Source organism: Rattus norvegicus, chromosome 4 (genome assembly GCF_036323735.1).
Source record: "Rattus norvegicus strain BN/NHsdMcwi chromosome 4, GRCr8, whole genome shotgun sequence".
Lineage (NCBI taxonomy): Eukaryota > Metazoa > Chordata > Mammalia > Rodentia > Muridae > Rattus > Rattus norvegicus.
Window position 1 is genome coordinate 147,137,706 of NC_086022.1, and position 16,281 is coordinate 147,153,986.

Below are 16,281 nucleotides of genomic sequence, written 5' to 3' on the forward strand. Positions count from 1 at the left end.
CACCTCCCTTCTTGGGCAGCTGCTCCTGGGAGGAGCCTGAGTATTGAGTGGCAAATTCCAGGGACTCCAAGGGGTTTGCTCAGCCCGCCTCCACAGAGTACCGGGAAGGCCAGGCCCTGGAGGCTGGCAGGGAATGCCAGGTCTCCTCTCGCGTGAGGCCAATGGCCTGCACAGCCAGCCCCCTTTAAGGAGCGCTCTGCCATCCAGTCTTAATTTTAGCTTGGAGGCGTGCCACCAACAGCTTTAACTAGAGGCCGGCTGAAGTTATGCAGGACAGCTGTCAGCCGGCATGCTGGGTGGGGCCTATTTAGCCGGCAGGGGCACCAGTCTGGAGACCCTAAGCTTGGTCTTTCTGCCCCAGGACTGTCAACAATACCAGCCACAAGATTCTGATCTCCTCCCGAAGGTGCCCCAGCCTCACAATGATGACCGAAGAGCACACAGATCTGGAGGCACGGATCATCAAGGACATTCACTGCAAGGAGATAGACTTGGTGAACAGAGACCCCAAGAACATCAATGAGGACATTGTGAAGGTAGGCTCGGTGCCCAAGCGGGGCATCATGGTCCTCCAACACTTGAGGTCAGCCTCCTCAGAGTCTCCTGGATGCTGTCTTCTTCAAATCCCAGCAAATAGGCAAAATTATACAGGCCTTAGCAAGGCCTGCACCTGCATCATGGTGCTAAGGGGGAAGATGTCAAAAATGCCTTCTTGCTAGTAGCTCCAAGGGCCTGCCCTTGGCTCCGGCCCCAGGCCCCAGAGGAATCACTGGGAAGATTCAGAACCTGGGCCAAGTCGGTTGCTTTGCTGTGCCAGCAGCACTTAGGTTGTCTCCAAAGTGGGCTTGGGGTTAATCTGAGGCCAGCTTCATCAGTGGCCCCTCCAAAAGACACTGGCCACCCTGCAACAGTGCGTGGTATTTGTCTCTGTGGCACAATGGGCCCTATAGGCCATCCTTCCGGTTCCCTGCCTCTCTAGCTCCCTGCTTCATCTCAGGCCTAGTGACCAGGATCAGGCAAAGGCCTCTCAGCAGGCACCCGGAAAGGAACACTTATGTTGCCTTGTGTCCCCACGACTTGATCTCTGTCTAAATACTAGAATCCCCCTCAGAGCAAAGTCCCAGCCACCTGCCTCAGAGTCCCCAGAGTGGCTGGGCATCCAGGCTAAGAGGACTGGGCTCACAGGCCAAAGCTGTCTATAGAACTACAGATGCAGTGTACCCCTTGTGCCGTCACCCTATGCACAAATTGTGAAACTGTCTACAGTCCCGCAGTCACTCGTTCCGGCTGCTGTGCTCTGTGTAGGATTGTAGGGACTATGTCTCAGCATGACAGCCACCGTGGCTTGGTGTTACCTGTGTAGTTTCATAGGATTTGACTAGAGTCACGCTGGGTTGAAAGAAACACTAGACAGTACAGAGATGACCAAAGTACCCACCTGCTATGAAATTTAAATTTGTCTAGCAGTTACTTTAAAAAAAAGAATCCAATGGCTGAAATTTGAGGCCAATAAGATGGCTCAATGGGAAATGATGCCCACTGCCAAATCTAATGACCTGAGTTCTACCCCAGAACCTATGTGGTAGAAAGAGACAGCAGATTCCCATAAGGTCTCTGGTTTCCACACATGTACCATTGCACATACATGTACACACACACACACACACACACACACACACTAATTTTTTAAAATAACTCAATTATAACTCAATTTTTATGTTTTTACTTAATTATATATCCAGGATTGTAGCATGTCAACACCAAAGCTTAGAACCTTGTACGTCTTATACTGAGGACACACCTCTGTGTGGACTCCAGGTTTTCCTCAGAAATACAGGGTTCCATATTTGGTTCATAAAATTTAACATTGAAAACTGATTCATATGCTCAAATTGTGCTGGCCGTTCTTAAGTTTTCCAGCAGTGGAGCCTCATCTCTCTTTTCACACTGTGATTATTTTGACCCAGAATTTAAGAGATGTGGGGGTCACATGAGCCATAGATTTTAGCAACACAAGAGTCCAAACAAAGGCACAGCCAGAGCTGCCATCCTTCAAGACTGCTCCTTTGTGCCTTCTCAGCCTTCTGTGTGCCTGTCCACACCAACATAAGCTGGTGTCAGCTGTTTGCTCTGCCCGGTGACTCCCAGTGCCAGCCCCGCAGACCATACCACTGTACCTTGAGAAGAAATGGTTGTCTTCTCTCTTACCCAACTCAGACTTCAAGGCTACCATCCAATGTCACCCCCTCCAGAAAGCCTTCCCTGACTCCTCCAGGTAGCCAACTGCTCCACACCTCTGTACCCCTTCACCAGGTCTGACCTAACTCACACCATTGTATGTTGACATAGGTCACTAATGGTGGAGATAGAACTCCATGGGATACAAAGCAAAATTTCCCAATTCAAAGTTCCTAGGGACCTGCAGCAGTCATGGTTTCCATAGAGTCCAGCTGAACTGTCTGGTTTCAACTCCAGACGCCTCCCAAAAACAAAGACACTGGATATATCACCTAAGCTTCTGAACCTTACTTCCTCCTGTGACAATGCATGAGTGTCATTTACCTCCAGCAGGCACATAAGCCCAAGACAACTCTAGGCAGCAGAAATGCCATGTGTGAGCTGAAGGTTTACAACACAGTCTCCATTCCCAGGAAGTATGTGGATGCCTGGGGCTGAGCAGAGCCCTCAAGCAGCCTCAAGTCCAGAAGACAGGAAAACTGAGCCTTCTGGAGTCCTTGGTGGGCAACAGGGCTGGGATAAGAAGCGCAGAACAACACAACTTCTTGGGGATGCTGTGATGGCTACCAAGTGCAGAGGGAATTGATAGGGTTCTACTGAGCTGAGAGAGAGCCAGACCCAAAGAAAGAGGCAGTGACATCAGTATAGGTTCCCAGCTCTCTGTCACTTCTCTGAGACAGAGAAGCGTCCTCTCTGGCAGTCCCGATCCCCATACCAATATCTCCCGAAGACTAACTAAAAGGTGCACAATTAATTTTGCTCAGAGGAAATTAACTGGCATTGTTTGGCCATTTTCTGCCTTTGGAAGTTGTCTGGCATTTTCTTCCCTTCATTTTTAATGAGCCAGAAATGAAACATTTAGAAACACAGAAGAGGGATGATATGGGGAGATAAATGCCACACAGTTTCAGAGAGCTGACTGGCTGGGGGTGGGGCAGGCTGTCAGAACCGGACAGCCTTCTACTGCCTGGGTTTCTGTCATCACCATCACCAGGAAAGAAACAAGACAGAAGGATGGGTGGCAGGTGAGGGACAGAGATAAGATAGAGGTCAAGGAGAAGGCACAGAAGCCACAGCAGCAGTCTGAGTAGCTTTGCCAGGGTGTTCTCACATGTCAGCAGGGTCCTCATGGGATAGGACCAACAGCAAAGACAGAATCCAGGAAGCACCGGCTGAGGTCCCCAGCTAGGACAAAAGCTTGCTGACTGTCTTGAAAAATCCTTTTCCCTCTGTGAGCAGGAGTCTCTGGTATAGAAAGAAGCAGAGTGCGGAAGAAGGATATAGCCTTCACTGTAGTCAGATGCAGATTTCATGCAGTAAGACACAAGAGAGAAGGGAGACAGAGCCACGTGGGGAACACTAGCATAGGAAAGTACTTCCTATTGGTGCTAACCTTGAACCCAGGCTGGAAAGTATGAGTCACAGTGAAAATGAAGCCCATATACCTACCAGACTCGGCTCTGACACTTGGGCCAGGCACCTGGCTGAATGTAAGTCTTGAGAGATGAGCACTGAGGAACTGTGAAGAGGGTACCTCATTTCCTTCCTCACCCAACCCTGCCACCAGTGTGGACCCCGACATGCTACCGAGAACCAGCTGCATACCAGGCACCATGCTGCCTAGAGGATTGTGGGATTGCTGTGTGCACACTGCATACAAGGCTTTGGGACTAAGCTCACTTGTACACAGGCCCCAGGCAAGGGCAACTCCTGATGACTCTGATTGTAGATAGTCTAGCAGCCTCCCCCAGACGTGCCTAGAAACCCCAGCCTACCCCAGTCCCTGGAGTCATTTCTGAGAAGGCTCACAGCTGACTCCAAGTCCCCCCCCCTCACTAGCTCACACGTGGGCACTTGCTCCTGAAGCAACTTTCAGCCTGAACACTTCTCAGTTCATGGATTCTCCACCCCACTTCCAATTCACACCTGCCACAAAACACCCTCCATCTTCTGATGGCACTTTCTGCTTGTCACTAAGGCCAAGAAGCACTGAGAGCAGCCAGCAGTCCACCTACAAAGTCCCGCTTCCAGCTTTGGTGGAGCTGTGACACACTGCTGTACAATAATAAAACTGACCCAATGCTTCTTCCTGGGAAGAATCCAAGCCTTGCAGATGAGACTAGAATAAGGAGCTGGGGACAGGGGAAGGTGCCAAATGCCATAAGCTAGAGGAAGTGTCCTGGAACAGCAGGGGAGGAAAGAGACTTGTGCCTGGAAAAATCAAGAGCCATCTTCCTGGCAAAATGACAACCAAGGCACACGTTTTTAAATGAGAAAAAATTGACCAGGCATTCTAAAAACAGGAAGTGGAATGAGCAGCTATATGGAATATTTTCACAGTTCTAGGAAGAATACTGGATGGAGTTGGTAAATGTGAGTGGCCGGTGCCACTGTCACCCCTTCCTGTGTACACAGCAGGCATTACTAATGGATCACAGTACTCTTCCAGGAAGAGTACTTCCAAGACCCATCAGCTAGTCAGAGTTGGTACCACAAATAAAACCTCTTTGCTACTCTGGGTTCTGGAGAATAATGAACTACCCATTGAGGACAGCACAGAGTACCCAAAAGAAAATGTACGGGTGAGAATGCAGAAAGACCAAGCAGAGAATGAAGAACAGATAGTAGTTCATTCTTATTGGCAGCTCCTTTCTATAAGTGTCTTGCCCTCTGTAAACTTCTTCTCAAAATGGCTACATGGACCCTGGGGCGATAGCTCAGTCAGAAGAGTGTTTGCTGCACAGCATAAGGACCTGAGTTTAGCTCCCCCAGAACTCACATAAAAAACCCAGGCAGGGCTGGTGTGTGCTATAACTTCAATACTGGGACTATGGGAGACAAAATGTCCCTGAGCCTTGCAGGCTGACCAGGCTAGCTGAATAGATGAGTTCTGGGCTTGGTGAGTGACAGTTTTAGAAGTAATTGGGGAGAAGATTCAGTGTTGGCCTCTCGCCTACATGCATACATATGTGCACACATATGCATGTGGGCACATGCATGCATACATATATATGAATACACACAGGGATACATGGAATTTATACAAAGGTGTTCTCATCTGGTGATACTGTTTGTCTACACCTTTTAAAGTGTGCTCTCCTTGGGAAGGGGTAGCTTGCTAAAATGTGGTTCCTTGTGTTCTGTCATCATAAAAAGTCTTTATGCAACCAAGGTAGAGAATGTCTTGTCCTTCAGTTTTGAACATCAGCAAAAAATGTCCTGCAGCCTCTAGGAAATGAACCAGGAATCCAGGGTGCCTTCCCCAGTGACACTTTTATCAGTAATCAGCTGCCATGCAGTCAATCCCCAGAAGTTCTGTGGCTTTGTGGAACTGGCTGGGTGGCTCTACTCTCTCTGGGGACATCCCCTGCAGCTTCAGTCAGATGGTAGCCTAGGGCTGACATCACGTGGGGACTCTTCTGAGCTAGAACATTGAAGGAGGTTCTTTGCTATTCTAGGACACAGGTAGAGACAGAGGACAGGACTTGGTGTGGATGCTGGGAGGGCTAAACTTCCATCTCTAAGTTTCAGGACTGTTTCTAGAAGAGCAGGTTGTAACACACATTTAGTACCACTCTAGAGCAAGGTATAAGAGTACATTTCAAAAACCAGTGACTCTACCAGGAGTCCCCAAAGCAGAAGGTGCCAGGACTTCCTGGTGCTTAGTCTACAGATGTCCCACAGCTTTCTCTGTCACATTCTGGTGGTTAAAATGAGTCACTGGCAACCTCAGACTTGAAATGGGACAAGACAACCCACGGCTGTAGATACAAAGAGGTGTGACTCACTGAAGGTTATTTGGGGAGACTTGCTAGCCAGCAGCCAAAAGCTAGTACACCATCTCAGACTACAGCCAAAGCATTTCCATCTCTCCCCACTAGAGCCGACTTCACCAAAGGCACTAGCTGAGAGGGCAAGAGAGATGCCAGGAAGAAGCCAGCAAGAGGCTAAGTGCCAAACTGCACTGGGAAGACAGTGGGGCTCTGCTAGTAGGTTCCAGTCTCACTTCCTATGGTCGTTGTGACTTCTTCCCTGGTCCTTTACACAAATGCAAGTCCCTTTGTGCTCCAGCAAGGGTTCTCCAGGTAGCCTTATAGGATGCTTTCAGTCCAAACTACGGGTAATACCTGGTTACCTCCCTTGAGATTCAGCTGCTGCCAGCATACCTGACGACAGGGAGTGGATAGAGCCTGGATTGAAGTCCTGAGTGATTGTTGACATAGGCTCAAGCCCATGGGGTAATGGCAAAGTCTTCTCCCCATGGGTTAGGGGTCAGAGGTAAATGGCAAAACCTTCCCTTCTGGTCTGTATGTAGTGGTTGATAAACGTGTGCAGAAAATGTCCACATAGCTTTCTTCCCTGGATGTTTCCAGCCTGAAGACTGCTCACCCACAGAGACTGCTTCTACAAAGATAAGCTAAATCTGCCTCCTTGATCTAACTCTCTACAATAAACCCTGCCTCCTTGTTTAACTGTATGCCACAACCCCACCTCTCTGTTCACTCTGTGTAATAAACATGCTGAGCTTCTGGGGTACTGTGTTTTCTCCCTCAGAGAGCTCAGAGCACCTGATCCCAGCTTTCTATGTCTAGCTCTCTTTGTCTTTTCTCCCTTCCTTTACCACCTCATTCAGGTCCTTCCCTGAAGCAGTGCTGGGCGAGAAAGCATGCAGAGGAGATTGGAGCACAAGTTTTGCTGTCTGCCTGGCTTGAATTTCATTCTGCTTGGCTTCTATATACTTTATGAAATGACTAGTATACAATGCATAGGCAGAGATGAGCTACAGGGCCCAGATGCATTATGTGTGTTACCATGGTCACCCTGATCATCCAGAAATCTGCTACTATCATTTCTAACAAAAGAAACAGATCTCATCCATCTTGTTAAACTGTCTTTGCAGCTATCATCTCATTTTAATTTGCAATTTTATACATCAGTGCTTTTCAGACTATGTGGGCAATGGTCAGTCTGACCGCGATTATCCCAATCTGATGTACAGCAATACTTTTTGTAAGGCATAGTAAAAATTATCAGAGAAATGAAAAGAGAGTGTATAGTATAAATCCCCCTTCATATTATTATTCAGTAGTCAAAAACGACTGCATAGAACGTCTATGACCATTTCTAACACCAGCTCAGCTTCTGTACCGACCTTCCGAGACTGAATGGTCCACCCCTTACATACCAAGACAGCAGGCCAGGAAACCAGGACCCAGCCATGCTAAGCTTCTTGCTCCTGTCTTCACGCTCCAAAATGGAAACTATGCTGAGAACCATGTCTCCATCCTCTCTTTGTTGGGTTCAACACAAAAAATAACTAGAGGAAAAGCATAGCACCTTGAATCACTCAGTAACTCATCATCCAAGTGGATGCTGGAAGCCTAGCACTATTGCCCATGCTCCTAAATACCTTATCTGAGTTATCCCAACCCTGGATGACCAAGGACTGAGTTGTGTGGAATTCTGGGTAGAGCCAGACTTTTGGTGCAAGGGTAGGTGTTATCCTCTTCCCTCATTCTTAGGCCACCCAGTGGTCCTGCATCTTGCCAACCCTCTCAGTGACTGCAGGGACTGTGCAGACCTGTGCCAATTAAACAACTGGCTTTCTTGTTGCTCCAAAAATAACTATGTCAGAGAAGACATGGGCTGAAAGAGTACCATCTTCCCTCCCCACCCTCCAGCTACATAAGTGGTTCTGAGGCTTTCTCAGCACCAACACTCCAAGAAAAATCCTTCTCCCACCCACTGCTGTAAAGGAAATGAATTCACAGTGTGCTTGATGCACTGCATGGCCACCTAGATCTGCTGAGTGACTCTTATGGGCTGGACGGCTTTTATGAATGGCTCTCCAAGCCAGAATTTGTGATCAGGCTGCCTCCTCCTAGCACAGCACAGACCTCCAACAAGCATATTGCTGCTTCAAAGAACAGAAACCAGTTGTCACACATTCAGCTCTCAAAGATGATCCCAGGAAACAGCACAAGTGTGGGTGCTAATAGTTTCTGAGAAGAAATGGTAATTTAAAAAAACAACAGAGAACTCCTCATGGAAGGGACAAGCTTCATAAGCAGAAAAGAAAAGATAGAGTTCAATCCATTATCAGCTGTCAATGAGAGGTCCACACAGTATGATGAGGTCAGCTGGAGAGCTCTTCTATTCATGATCTGCAATGTTATCAGAACTTCCAAGTCATAGCTCATAGGAATTTAAGAGCATTTGAACAAGTACTTGTCATTAGTGAGCACCTAGCATGGGGCAGGTATTGAGTACTGAGCACTGGGTGCTCAGTATTTGTTTGTGGATGAACATATGAATAATGGGTAGAATAGAAGAGGGGAGGATAGAGAAGTGAGTATATAGATAGACAAACAGACAGGAAAATGAATGAATAGATAAGAGGTAGAGGAGTGGGTAGATGGGTTTGTGGGTAGAAGATTGGAGAATGGATGGTAAAATGGGTAGTTAGATAAAAAGATGATGACATGTAGATGGATGATAGATTAGATAGAAAGATAGGTAGGTAGGTAGGTAGGTAGGTAGATAGATAGATAGATAGATAGATAGATAGATAGATAGATAGATAGATGGATGGATAGATGTTAGATGAAAATAGAGTAAGTAATATGTGGCTGGAAATGAATAAATGGATCTATAGATAAATAGGCAGAAGAGGGAATGGATGGGCATGTAAATAAATGGTTAGACAAGTGGATGAGTAATACATTGTTAGAAGAATACATGACTGGATAGATGGGTAAGTAAATGAAAGAAAAAGGAGATGAATAGATGATGTATGGGTAGATAAGTAAGTAGTGAGACATACATGGATCATGAGTAAATAGAAGAAAAATTATCTCTGCTCTTTATACCAATAAAAATATTCTAACTCCTTTTTTTCTAACATTCATTTTCTTTTTTATTTGAAAATAGATTTTTTTCAAACAATATGTTTTAATCACAGTTTTCCCTTTCCCAACTCCTCCCTGATCCTTCCTACTCCCCCACCACCACTATTGGAAAATAAACAAGCACCAAAAACAGTAGAATGGGGCAACACGCACACACACACAACACACACACACACACACACACACACACACACAGCATATATAAAAACAAACATGTGCACTTGTGCACACAAGAATCCCATAAGAACATAAGATAGGAGACCACAATATCTAAGTGTCTTAGTTTTGTTGCTGCAATGAAATACCATGACCAAAAAGCAAGGAAAAGGTTTATTTGGCTTATACTTGCACATCACTGGTCATCATCAAAGGAAGTCAGGACAGGAACTCAAGCAAGGCCAGAATCTGGGGGCAGGAGCTGATGCAGAAGACACTGAGAAGTGCTGCTTACTGGCTTGCTCCTCCTGGTTTCTCAGCCACTTTCTTATAGAACCCAGGACCATGAGCCCAAGAATGGCACCACCTACATTGTGTTGGGCCCTCCCCCATCAATTACTAGTTAAGAAAACACCTTACAGGTATGCCTACAACCCAATCTTATATAGGCATATTCTAAATTGAGGTTCCTTTTCCTCAGATAACTTTAGCTTGTGTCGAAGTAAACACAACAATCCAGCACTATAAGTAATGTAAAAAAAATAATAAACAAAAATCCTTCAGGAGTACTATTGCTGCTCTACTGCTGGGCATGGGACCTGTCCTTACACATGATTTAAATATCTCCTGAAACTGTTTTGGAAACAACTAATTTTTCCTTTGCCAGTGGCTGTCAGTTGGAGATAGCTTCTGGGTTAGCGATGGGGCCTGTGTCTACTTCTCTCTCAGAACTGGGACCCCATCTGGCTTAAACCCTGTAGGCCCTGTGCATGCCGCCAAGCCTCTGTGAGTTCCTATGTGCCTCAGTCCTATTGCATCTAGAAGCCCTTGTTTCCTTGGTGTCTTCCGTCCCCTCTGGCTCTTACAATCTTTCCTTCTCTTCTGCAAAGTCCTCTAAGCCCTGAGAGAAGGGATTTGACAATGAGATTCCATTTAAGACTTAGTGCTCCAACGTCTCTCACTCTAGACATTTTTTGAGTTGTGTGTCTCTGTGTTTCTTCCCATCTGCTGCAGGAAAAAGTTGCTCTGATGATGGCTGAGCAAAAATGCCGGTCAATCAGTATAGCAGAATGTTGTTAGGAGTTAATTCATTACTAAATTAGCAGAACAGTAGTGTTGTTTTCTCCCTGGCCTCAGGTTTTGGCCCCCAGAGCAGTGGGAGAGATGAACTCCACTTCGTGGAGTGAGCCTTCAATCCAATCAGATAGTAGTTGGTTGCACCCACAGCTTCTATGCCACTATCGCATCAGCATACTGTGCAGGCAGGTCACCACGGTAGATCAAAGAGTCTGTCGTTGGACTGGTGTTTACCTTTCTCCTCTGGTAGCATGCACAGTGCCTTCCAGTGTCGTGAACCACTCAGTAGTGGTGAGGGCTCTAGGTAGGCAGCAGCTGGACTTCCTCATGCTCAATGAGTTGTACAGTTGTTGTCTTCAGCAACAGGGCTTTACCATCAGTTTGTGTAGCACGACCAATAGTCTTGGCAATGGACTAAGTTGTTTTGGCATTTCCCCCCTTTGACCAATTGGATGTAACCCATTCTTGGCATTGGATGTTTCATTTGGTGACAAGAGATGTCTAGTTTAGGATTTGTCTCCCCCATTATTTGATAACTCCATTTAGATTTCTTTCATATATGTACATATTTTAATACACTTCTGTTGTAGTAGGTTTCCATATGACCCTTCAAATGGCTCTTTAGTTTTAGCTAATCCTCCCCATATTTCCTCCCTTAACCCTTTTCCCTCCTTATCTCTAATAAGATTAATGATTCCCTCATTAGTCTTCCCATTCCAGTCCCCTCCCATCACCAGTCCATTACTATATTCGATTTTCTCTTCCTTGGAAACTCCTTCCTTTCCCCCTCCCCTAGTCCCTTACACTATACCTAACCTCTGTGGCTGATAAATTCCAGTTTAAAAGGGAACAATGTTAAAGGGTCACTGAGGTTAAAAGACATGCCAAACCCACCCATCTGGTCAACAGCTGCAGTGACATTTAAGCTCACCTTTGGACTCTAGGTTTTTGTTCTTGGTTGGTGGTTTGCTTGTTTGTTCATTTGTATATTTGCATATTTGAGACAGGATCTCATACTATAGACAGACTGACCTGGCTTCCATCAAACTTAGAGCAATTTTCCTGTCTCAGCCTCCTTGGATTACAGACATGGCTAGCTCTCTATTGAGGAACACACTCTACTAAAGCCTCCCCCTCCAGCAACAGCTCTTCAGTCAGTTTCTGTGTATCAAGTACCCAAGACATCCAACTTATGAATAGTGCAGGTTGGTTTGGGCTCACAGTTTTGGAAGTCTCAGTCCATGAGAGAGGGCCCTGCTGCTTTGATCTATGATGAGACAGTTCATTGTGGCTGAAAACACATGTTGAAGCAAGCTGTTCGCCTCACAACAGGGAAGTTCTCTTGAAGGACACCTATGGTCTAACAATTTTCCACTAGATGCCAACAAAAAAGGTTCTTTGGTCTCCCAGGTGTGCCTCCCTAGAGACCAAGGCTTTAACACTTGTTCCTTTAGATGACATTTCAGATTCAAACTCTAGCAGCAGCTAGTCATTCCTAACCCTGCCATTAAGGGTCCTGAGTATTTGCATGTCTCAATTCATTTAATCCTCTGACAACTCCTACAAAACAGGACAAGAAAAATGCAACCCAGAAAAACATAGTAACTTGCTGGGGTTATACAGCCTTGGCAGCTACTCCGGATCCAAAGCACAGCAGTGACTTTAGAACCAGACACAAACAGGGAAATTACGTAGAATAAAGGAAGTTGCTGGAATAAAGGGGCAATCTGGGCTACAGTGATTAATGACCCTAAGATCTGGGTGAGTGTAAGGAAAAAGAACTATGACTCTTTCTTGGAATAGGTTGTTCTGCCTGCCAAGGGCTAGATCTCACTGTGAGTCCTCGCCCTCCCTAAGGGATGCAGCATAGCCAGCATATACCTTGGGATCTGACCCCAGTTAGGATAGCAAGAAGCCAGTGGAGTTGTCAGGATGCCTAGATTGAGCCTGGTCCTGGACCAGGCTAGAGCTCCTTCCTCTGAGCCCTCATGTTCCCCAGTATTGTGAGGAGGAATGGGAAGCCTGTCATCAGGAAACTCTTGATTACTCAGGACTGTTGCATGAAGAGGAGGCAGGATCAGGACATGTTGGGCAGGGAAGGCAGTGGAAAGGGGCAAGATGGGACAAAGATAGAGAAGCAAGACTCTTTCCAAAAGACTCTCTTTGCTGGCAGAGTTTCTGAGACCACCACGAGGGTCTCCCTACAAGCTACCCCAGGAAACATTCTAAGGAAGGGTCTTGACTACCATGGAGGTTGGGAAGGCCTCTAAGGCCAGAACCTTTCGGTTCTTTTTTTTTTTTTTTTTCGGAGCTGGGGACCGAACCCAGGGCCTTGCGCTTCCTAGGTAAGCGCTCTACCACTGAGCTAAATCCCCAGCCCCTAGAACCTTTCAATAGACAGGGTTCCTCCCAGCTTAGGTTGAAAGGGCCCTCCAGCCTAAAACCTAGGATTCTAAGCTTTGGGAGATCCCTGAAGACATAGAAACTCTCTATTTTTGCTCCAATAAACTAGAGGCAAAGATACCAGTTCTGGGTTGGGGTATAGGTAGCAACAGGCCCGTGCATCTTTCCAACTCACAGTTACTACCCCAAAGTAGGTGTCACCAAGTTCTCAGTAGCCCCTGCATCCATTCTCACCCCCAAGAGCTCCCACTTCCCAGCTGCAATGACTAAACAAGCTACTCAAAACCCGGATGCAGCTGAGCACCCCCACCACTTTAGAGAGGCCCACAGTATCGAAGTCTCCTGCATCCCCTGTCCAGTGTCACACCATCCTTGCTTACATCTGCCCTTGGGAAAGCACCTGCATCTCCTGCAGGTCACAATGTACATAGCCCACTGCCTTCCGGCAGTTTCTGTTTCTTCAGCCCAGGGCCTCTTTCCCAACCTGCAAGTCCTCCACCCGCCTGGTAGCCTTCAGACACCAGCTTCCCCCAGGAATTTCCTAGCCCCGAAGTCAGAGTTAAATCCCCCATCCCCAACATTACAGCAGCACTTGTTGCTGTAATGAAGTTGTCTACATATACATAAGCTTCATGAGGACCAAAGGTCATGACGTAAGTGACCCATAAATCTCTGCAGGATAAATATAACCATCCAACTTCTTTTTGGTTTCCTGTTTTGTTTTGCTTTTGGTTTTATTTAGTGACAGGGGCTTGTATAACCCAATGTTCTTTAACACTCTATATACTTGAGGGCAACCTTGAACTCCTGGTCCTCTTGCCTCCACCTCTCAAGTTCTGGAATTACAGGCGTATGCCACCATTCCTACTTTGTATGCCACTAAAGATTGAAGCTAGGGCTTTGTGTATGCTAGACCAATGCTCTACCAACCAACCAATCCTCACCCTAGCACCTGGCTGTCCAACTTCATTAGGATCAAAAGATTAATAGAATGTGTATGTCTTAGTTGGGGTTTTTATTGTAATAAAACACCATGGACAAAGCAACTTGTGGGGGAAAGGGTTTATTTCAGCTTACAAGGATCAAGTATATTTCACCACCAATGGAAGTCAGGACAGGAACTCAAGCAAGACAGGAACCTAGAGGCAGGAACTGAAGCAGAGACCATGAGGAACACTACTTACTGGCTTGCTTGGTCTGCTTTCATGTACACCCCTACACCACCTGCCCAGGGATAGCACCACGTCAAGGGGCTGGGACCTCTCTTCCCTCTTCCCAAATGACTCAAGCTTGTGTCAAGTTAACAATTAGCCAGGACACTAGCAGTGTCATCTCTCCACCTCTACAACAAACACCTGAAATAAGCAATGTATAAAGAAAAAAACATTTCTTGTACCTCACAGGTGTGGAGGTGTATGGTTGCTCTCAGTCCTTTGGTAAGACAAGAACAGTGTAATAGGACCACATGGTAGAGCCAAACTGTTCCTGATGGCCAGGGAGCACAAAGGATGGGGGAGACCAGGCTTCTCAGCATCCCCCTCCAGAGCACATTTCAAATGCCCTAGCTTCTTCCCTCTAAATCCCACCCCTCAAAGATCTCACCATCTCCCAGTAGTACTGGTTTGGGAACCAAGCCTTTAACATGTGGGCCTTTGAGGAACATTACAGATCCAAATTATAGCAGGCACTGTGACTCTAGCACTGCAGTATTGAACAAGCTATTCAACTTCTGGGAGTCCTCTTAACACATGCATAGAATGAAGAAGCTGAACAGGCTTCAGAGTACCTTGTAGCTACAGTGCATGGCAAGTCAGCAGGGCTGGCAGAAAATATTATTGTCCATATTGGACACTCATTAGGGATACAGTCCTAGACCCTGTCAAGACACCATCAAGAAGCTCAACAGACACTACCAGAGTTTCTTCCCTTTTCCTGTTTTTGTGTTTGCTTATTTGTTTGTTTGTTTATTATCAGTGTAACAGAGCCCTGGCTGTCCTGGAACTTACATTGTAGACCAGGCTGTCCTGGAACTTACATTGTAGACCAGGCTGTCCTGGAACTCACAGAGATCCACCACCTCTGCCTTCCAAGTGCTGTTTCCCAAAAATATATATTCATTCTGTGAATGCCTGGTAACCCTGGAATTCAAAGGAGGATGTTAGATTCCTTGGAACTGGAATTATGGGTGGCTGTAGCCATTCTGTATATGCTAAGAAGCAAACTCAGGTCTTCTGCAAGAGCGACAAGTGCTCTTAGCTGCTAAACCATGTCCCTGGACTCACCCCCAGGATTTCCGATGCAGGTAGGCAAGCAAGCAAACACTAGAAAAGCCCACGCATGCTGTGAGTTAATCTTTCCCTTCTGGCTCCTGCAGGTGGATTTTGAAGATGTGATTGCGGAGCCCGAGGGCACTTACAGCTTCGATGGCGTGTGGAGGGTGAGCTACACCACTTTCACCGTCTCCAAGTACTGGTGCTACCGCCTGCTGTCTACACTGCTGGGTGTTCCACTGGCCCTGCTCTGGGGATTCCTGTTTGCCTGTATCTCCTTCTGCCACATCTGGGCCGTGGTGCCCTGCATTAAGAGCTACCTGATTGAGATCCAGTGCATCAGCCACATCTACTCACTGTGTATCCGCACCTTCTGCAACCCGCTCTTTGCCGCACTGGGCCAGGTCTGCAGCAACATTAAGGTGGTGCTGCGAAGGGAAGGCTAAAGCCGGGCTGGGCTGTGGGGAAGGCTGGGCAGGGGGAATAGGGCCAGGTGTACACCCATGGCTCTGCTCCACATGGGCTGCTGGCGAGCTCATGCTTTTAAGATTCTCCTCAGTTCCACCTCAAAATGGGAGTACATGGTGCAGGGGAGCCAAAAGGAAAAGACAGCCCAGTGTGGAAACTGCTCAGCCTACCATGATCCCCAGCGACCCTGCCTGAGCAGAGGGTTCCTTAAGAGGCAGCTATCACAAGGCTTTGCGATCACATGTACTGTAAGAGCACAAACCAACACCAGTCTTCTAGAGGGGTAGCCCGTCTCCTCATGCTAGGGAGAGCAAGCGGTGACTGCCAGCATGAGGAAGGTGCTGCAATAAAGGGTTTCGGCTGCACCAGGGAACACTATGCTCTGTGTCTGTAAGGTGGTTGTGTGTCCTTTTCTAGTTCTGAAACCCAGAAACTTCAGTTGGTCCTCTGCAAATTGAAAACCAGAACTAAGTTTTGTTTCCTTCAGGATTCTACTTGTTTGCTGGGCATAAATAGGGTTTCCCATATGAGGAAATTGTTTCCAAATGACTTCTGCTGTCTCTGAGGCAGCTGAGGTGGACTGAGGGCAGGTGAGCATCCCCGGGCACTGCTGAAAATGGGCCCCAACTTCAGACCCCAGAGGAATCCCCGCTCTGGCTCAGACACGGAGCGGGAAACACACTGGGCCTTTCCATGCAGCTTGTGCGCACCACCAGCCGTAATAAACACCATGAATGCAGAGGCCCAGGGTGTGTGTATCT

At 47.0% G+C, this 16,281-nt stretch overlaps 1 protein-coding gene across 1 annotated transcript; it reads left to right on the forward strand.

Annotated features, from left to right (window-relative positions):
* Window positions 1–287: 287 nt before the first annotated feature.
* Cav3 (caveolin 3) lies at window positions 288–16,262 on the forward strand. Its single transcript, NM_019155.2, has 2 exons — window positions 288–536; window positions 15,157–16,262. The coding sequence occupies exons 1-2, from the start codon at window positions 423–425 to the stop codon at window positions 15,496–15,498; spliced, it is 456 nt and encodes a 151-aa protein (NP_062028.1). The 5' UTR covers window positions 288–422; the 3' UTR covers window positions 15,499–16,262.
* Window positions 16,263–16,281: the final 19 nt, after the last annotated feature.